This window comes from Chelonoidis abingdonii, chromosome 5 (genome assembly GCF_003597395.2).
Source record: "Chelonoidis abingdonii isolate Lonesome George chromosome 5, CheloAbing_2.0, whole genome shotgun sequence".
NCBI lineage: Eukaryota > Metazoa > Chordata > Testudines > Testudinidae > Chelonoidis > Chelonoidis abingdonii.
The window spans coordinates 127,794,885-127,801,987 of NC_133773.1; the positions used below are offsets into that span (position 1 = coordinate 127,794,885).

The following is a 7,103-nucleotide window of genomic DNA, read 5'->3' on the forward strand; positions in this document are numbered from 1 at the left end:
TTCCTATGGTGAACGTACTTTCTCAGAGAAAAGCTACACTCCACAGAGATAGTGAATGAAAATTTGATTCCTCCTTCCCCCATTCACACTGAACTTTTAGCTTAGTCTATTGTCAAGATCTCATTCAAAAGGAAACAAGGTACATTTGGGTGTGGGCTTACCTGTTTTTCTAGTAGTTTTATTCTCCTTTTCCCTTTGTACACAACATGCATTTAGATTGGTAAAACAATAGCTATTTCAATACGTGCTGGATACAGTGGGACACTAAGTGGGTAGTGACAGTGTATGATTTAATTCAGGGGTACCTATTGTGACGGGGCAAGGCCAGATGGCTACAGTAAAGTACTGAGAAACAGGTATGTTAGCCCCAGGCTAAACAAATCCCTAGTACCCTGGTAACCAAATGGCAGTTGCTCCAGGTTAATCAAGGCACCTGGAGCCAATTAAGATCTTTCTAGAAGGCAGTAGAGATAGCTACTTTAATTAGAACACCTGCAGCCAATCAAGGCAGGCTAATCAGGGCACCTGGGTTTAAAAAGGAGCTCACTCCAGTCAGGCAGGGAGGAGCCAGAGGAGAAGGAGCGTGTGTGAGGAGCTGGGAGCAAGAAGGCAAGGAGCTGAGAGTGAGAGAGTATACTGCTGGAGGATTGAGGAGGACAAGCATTATCAGACACCAGGAGGAAGGTCCTGTGGTGAGGATAAAGAAGGTGTTTGGAGGAGGCCATGGGGAAGTAGCCCAGGGAGTTGTAGCTGTCATGCAGCTGTTACAGGAGGCACTATAGACAGCTGCGATCCACAGGGCCCTGGGCTGGAACCCGGAGTAGAGGGCGGGCCTGGGTTCCCCCCAAACCTCCCAACTCCTGATCAGACACATGAGGAGCTGACCCAGACTGTGGGTTCCACAAGAGGGGAAGATCACTGAGGTGAACAAATCTGCCAATAAGTGCAGGACCCACCAAGGTAGAGGAGGAACTTTGTCATACTATATTTTCTCCAACCAAGTTGATAGCTTCCCAGGAGTCCTGTCTATGGCCAAATTCAGTCCAGATATAAGCAGGTGTAGCACCACTGAAATCCACAGAGTTACAAATTGGCTGAATCTGGTCCAAATTTACATTATAAACAAACAGAATGGATTGCAGCTACCATTACCTTTAATATGGAGATAGAGCCTGCAGAGAGTACAGATTGCAGGATGCAATGCTCTGTCTCGATATGATCAATCATTCAAGTCACCATAGTAGCACCTTCATACTGGAGAAAACAAGCTTAAGACAGACCATTCCACCCCACCATCTCATACAGAAACTCCCCGCCTGCTTTCTTCACTACACTGGGGCTTACATGCCTGCTGTATGTACTCCGAAGTCCACACAGCTGTCCGTATTAGATACAGCAGCGTTTTAAAAAACAGCTGAACCGGTGACACTCTTTGGCTGTTCTCCAGTGTTCAGTTCAGTGTGTCTGCAGTTACACAGTCACACAGAGTTCTCTTTTCCACTTGAAGAAGCAGTGTTTCTGTCTGCAAGGAAGGGGAAAGAAAAAACATCAAAAAATGAGCGTCAGAATTCTAAAACTAATTATCTCCTAAAGAAAAGTCTGTTTTATTTTTGTCACAAGAGGTATCAGTTTGGCTCTACATGATGAGGCTTGAGAATAGTAACCAGACATATTGTTTAGTTATAGACGGTAATTAAGCCTTTGGCTATTAAATTAGCATAATAGTATGGCAACACTTCCTGTGATGATCTGCAAAATATAGGAACCTGGTACACTCAAGGTTTTATTTATTTAGTTTCACATTAAGAACACTAATGTACATGAGAGATTTTAAATAATTATTGTGCATTTTAAAAAGAATTTGTATTTATAATGACCCCATTTAATGTCGTGCCCTGAGTGTCATAGCAGGTTGAGGGGAAGTGTGTGGGGACAAGACAGTGTTTTTGTATATATATTATTTAACAGAAGTGATGGATTTGAGGATGGTGAAATATTTTATGTATCCAAGATACAGCATATGAGAGGACTTTAAAAATCAGAATTTTGCATTTATTTCAGAAGGGAAACAGACAATGAAAACAATCAGGAGCAGAGCTGAGCAAATAACTGAATTTTCAGTGACCATTTCTGGTGACCATTCCAGGCTCTGGAGCGGAGTATGCTCTGCAGAGTTTCTCAAACTGGGATCCAACGACCCCAGAGAGTCTGCGAGGGTACTCCAGGAAGTCTGTGGGCTCAGCTGATCAACTCCTCCCTCTCCCACCCTCAACTCCTGCATAAGCTGGTTAGTTTATAAACTGACTTCCCCAAGATGGATAAGTAAAAATGGAATTTTTTTATGACCCATTCATAAGCCGACCCTATAATTCAGGGGTCGGCAAACTTTGGCTCCCAGGCAATCAGGATAAGCTGCTGGTGGGCCAAGATGGTTTGTTTACCTTGAATATCCGCAGGCACGGAAGTAAACCTAAGTAAACAAAATGTCCCAGCGCGCCAGCTGCTTACCCTGATGAGCCGGGACAGCAACTGGTGGGGAAATTTTTGGGAGGGAGAAGCTGGGAGTCGGGGAGTAACCCCTCTGACCACCCCCCACATTACTCCACACCTAGCCTGGGACCCCCACACTCTCCCCATCCCATCTCTTCCCACCTTAGCTGGGGCAGGCCAGGGGAGGATGTCTCTGGTCTGGCTGGAGCTGCTCCAGCAGGCTGGGGTGCACTGCCGCAGCCTGCTCCGGTGGGCCAGACCGGGAGGCACACCTTCAGCATGTTCCAGCAGGCTGGGTGGTTTGGCCGCAGCCTGCTCCGGTGGGTGAGGCCAGGCAGTGCAGCCGCAGCCTGCAAGCCCCGGAGCTGCAGCTGCTTCTGAGGCTAAGAGGAGAGCAGCGTGGCCAGAAGCAGAGAGACTCTGGCCCTGTCTCCTTCCTTCTGGCTCTGCTGGCTGTGCTGCCTCTCCTTTCTCCCTCTGTTGAAGGGAGAGGCTGTGTCCCACCTCTCCCTCTCTATACCCGTTCTTAAGCCGACCCCCTTCTCTGATGCTTCCCTTTTTTACTAAAAAAATTCAGCTTATGAACAAGTATATATAGTACATGTCCAGTCCTTGTCATTCATCTCAGCTGATCCCCTTCCCCTCCCTCCTCATTTTCTCTCTGCCATTCGGGTAAATATAGCTTCAAGTAACTTTCATTTAAAAAAAATAGGGGAAGAAATAAGAATACATCCCCTCAATGTTAAGTGAATTTAGAGACCTAAGAGGCTCAAGAATTTAGTCTTCTCTGCAGTCTCTCTCTCTTTTATTAAGCCCCACTTTTTTTTTTTTTTTGCTGTAGTATCTGTCACCATGACAGTGTAGAACCCATCAGGGAAATTGCTGAAAATCTTTATTCACCATGGAGGTTTTTGAAGCAGTCCTGAGAAATCTCTGCAAAAAAGTCTGAAACCAGTTGAGCAGGGCAGATCTACTTTTTTATTCCTCTGTCAGAAATCTGAGTATCAAGGAATAATCAACTGATGCTGAGTGCTCTGCTTGCTGAAGTGGTTCAACTATACTTGTAACAGAAGGAAAGATGTACTGGTACATTTCAGCATGGCATGAATATGTAGTTTTGGCTTTAGTGATGCTCAGCAGATGTATTCATTAAGCAAATTTATTCCTGGAGGAGTCTGATGTACATTTGACTCGTATTCTTATAAACAACCCTGCTTAATAAATCTACTGTGCACCAATTTGGCCCCGCTGAAACACATTTTTCCACAGTAAAATCTTCAGGGTATCTTCATCCCTGCAGCTGCCTTTTTCTGTTAACATTATGGGTCAACTTTCAAAGGGTCCTCAGACCAATCTCTAAAAATGCCAATGTGCTTCTGTGCTTCCAAGCCTGTAAAATACATTTGCTTATATAAATCAGATGTCAGACAATATAATGCTCAAATTTTTAGAGGCTTCTTTTGAAAAAATTGCATGAATGAAAAACACAGAAAATGAAGATCTTACTATGGTCTATGTACATTTTGATGTTGCATATGCAACAATGGGGTATTTTATGTCTGCTGGATGATAAACCATGCATATTCACTGGGTTTACGTAACTTAAATATATTTACATAGTGTCTTTCATCCCACAGTATTTAAATTGCACAACACAGGGATCATTTCACCTACCACTAAAAACCAGCCACCTCTAGGGTTGAACATGGTGGGTGTTTACCAGCAGATAGCAACACTGCACTATAGTTTAAGTTAGGACTTGAAGAAGCTTCCAGGTTGTTTAAGGTGCAGCCCTAAGTGGAGTGAATTTCTATAGTGCAATATTGAGGTGACAAAAGTATAGCTCACAGTAGCAAGGTTTGCATCTGAAATAAACACTTTCAACATCCTAGCTAGGCAAAGACTAAAAACACCCTTCCTAGACACTGCTACTGTTTAACAGTAGTTGGAGACAACAGTATCCACAGACTGCAAGCTCTAGTGACAACAGGTAGACACACACTCTTAATAAGAGGGTAAGGTATGATCTTTGAAATATTTTTTGATACTTTTTCCCCAGCCTACCAGCATCACTTCAGTCTTATCCAGAATGAGCTTCAGCCAACTAACTCTCATCCCTGCCCCAACCCCAACCAGCTACTGGACCAAGAGCTGGTAGCACTGACTGAGCTGGGTGAGATAGAGATAGGGGAAAGGGATGGAGCGGGATGTCATCAAAATACTGAAAGCTGTGTAGACCACAGCTCCTCACCAATTCTCTCAATGGTCTTTTACATTGAATAAGAGGAAGCTAGGTAACTCATTCTATTATCCTGAGCAATGAACAGGTATTGCCCAACACCTCGAGAACAGATATGTACAGTAGATTGATATTGCCCAAACAAAAAAAATCTATCAACGTTACCCACTTCTAAGCAAAACAACTTTGTCATATAACAAAAAAGCCCGATGCTTCCTTACCCGTGTGTCTAGATTATACACAGTCTTCTTTAAATCCTGCAAGGCCCTCTGCATGAATTCAAATGCATGGCAGTCAACACAGGGGCGACCTAGGGAAGAGTTTTAGTAGACAGACATTCCTAAATGGCATGAAATAGTAATCAAAGGGAGTGATTATGACTTTTTATTGAATCAGACCCTTCCAAGAGACAACTTGCAAGGCAGCAACAGGAACATCCACTACCACTATTGGGTAGCTAGCTTAGAAAAGCAGAGAATGAATGCTGTGATTTAAGAGTAGTGAAAAGCTGACAGTGAAAGTCCAAGAAGCAAATCAATCTATCCATTCATGTTTTTATACCTTGCCTATGATCCTGCTATCTGAATTCCTCAAAAAGAATTCATAATAAAAAATAAAGTTAAGAGGTCTAATTTTCTTCTCACTTCTGCCTGAGGCAGTTTGGACTATGTTTTAGTAAGTCATTTATTTTATTTTTTTTAAGATTATTTTTCCTCTTTTCCCCTGTTCTTTCTTTTTCTTCATCTTATTAATTAGTTACTATTTGTATGGAGGTAATTCCTGGCAGAGCCAGTCATAGATCAGGACCCCGTTGTGCTAGGTGCTGTACAAACTATTGCCATGTCTCCCTTTCTTCCCTTTCCTTCCTCTCCTCTTTCTTACTGTTTTAGTTGCTGTGGGATTGCTAAATTGAAGTAGTGAGTTTTCTGCTTCCCCTTTGCTCTGAAAGGTTTCAGAATGGTAGCCGTGTTAATCTGTATTTATTTCCTATCTTTTAATCAGTTACTGATCCATGAGAGGACCTTTCCTCTTACCCCATGACTGCTTACTTTGCTTAAGAGTCTTTGGTGGGGGACCTTGCTAAAGGCTTTCAGAAAATCTAAGTACACTATATCCACTGGATCCCCCTTGTCCACGTTTGTTGACCTCTTCAAATAATTCTAGTAGATGGTGAGGCATGATTTCCCTTTACAAAAATCACGTTGACTTTCCCCAACAAATTATGTTTATCTATGTGCTTGACGATTCTGTTCTTTACTATAGTTTTAAGCAGTTTGCCCAGTACTGAAGTCAGGGTTACTGGCCTGTAATTGCCAGATCACCTCTGGAGCCCTTTTTAAAAATTGGCATCACGTTAGCTATCCTCCAGTCATTTGATACAGAAGCTGATTTAAATGATAGGTTACAAACCACAGACCTCCAAAACCTTGGACCTGTTCCCAAGAAAGTCCTGTTTCCAGCTGTTATAAGCTTGAAATGGACAGTTTAATGCAGGGGTCGGCAACCTGCAGCACGCGTGCCAAACATGGCACGCGAGCCGATTTTGAGCAGCACACAGCTGCCTGCCGCAGTCCTGGCCCCCAGCCTAACTCAGCCCTCCCACCCACCACTCTCCCCTGCGGGGACACAGGAGGTAGAAGCTTGGTTCTGCAGCAGCCAAGCTTCCTTCTTCCCCAGCTTCTTCCCCCAGCATGGTGCTTTCCTGCCCTGCCTCCTCTCCATCCCTGAGCCAATCAGTTGATGGCCCTTGTGAGCGGCAGGGAGGAGAGCGGCAGCATGCAGGGAGCTCCGTATAGGATGCAGAGAGAGGTAGGGACGGAGCCTGGGGGAAGGGGGTGGAACAGGGCACCTCCCTTCCAGCCCCCTACCATAAGCTACTCAGGGCAGGGGGCTGGGAGTACTCCCACGAGCTGAGCACCCCAGCCCTCTGGCCTGACCCCCCCACACACTCAGCATTCTGCTCTGCACCCCCCTATACCCCCCAGCCCTCTGCCCTGACCCCCCCCACACACTCAGCATTCTGCTCTGCACCCCCATACCCTCAGCCCTCTGCCCTGACCCTTGAACCCCAACACGCTCAGCATTCTGCTTTGCACCTCCCATACCCTCAAGCCCTCTGCCCTGACCCCGCCCCCACACTCAGCATTTTGCCCTGCACTCCCCCACACCCCTAGTCCTCTGCCCTGACCCCCTCTACACACTCAGCATTCTGCTCTGTACCCTCCATAACCCCAAGCCCTCTGCCCTGACCCTTGAACCCCCTCACACCCAGCCTTCTGCCCTGCACCCCCCAGCTCTCTGCCCTGAACCCCCACACCCCAACACACACCCAGCCTTCTGCCTTGCATCCCCACAGTCCCATCCCTCTGCCCTG

General features: G+C 45.5%; 1 protein-coding gene across 1 annotated transcript in view; it reads right to left on the bottom strand.

Moving 5' to 3' along the window:
• Positions 1-389: 389 nt before the first annotated feature.
• NICOL1 (NELL2 interacting cell ontogeny regulator 1) overlaps positions 390-7,103 on the bottom strand; it is an 11,455-nt gene continuing 4,741 nt past the window's right edge. Inside the window, exons 3-4 of the mRNA XM_032775952.2 lie at positions 4,951-5,039; positions 390-1,522 (exon numbers count right to left, since the gene is read on the bottom strand). Of these exons, the coding sequence (XP_032631843.2) occupies positions 1,451-1,522; positions 4,951-5,039 (161 nt within the window). The 3' untranslated portion in view covers positions 390-1,450. The remainder of the gene's footprint in view (positions 1,523-4,950; positions 5,040-7,103) is intronic.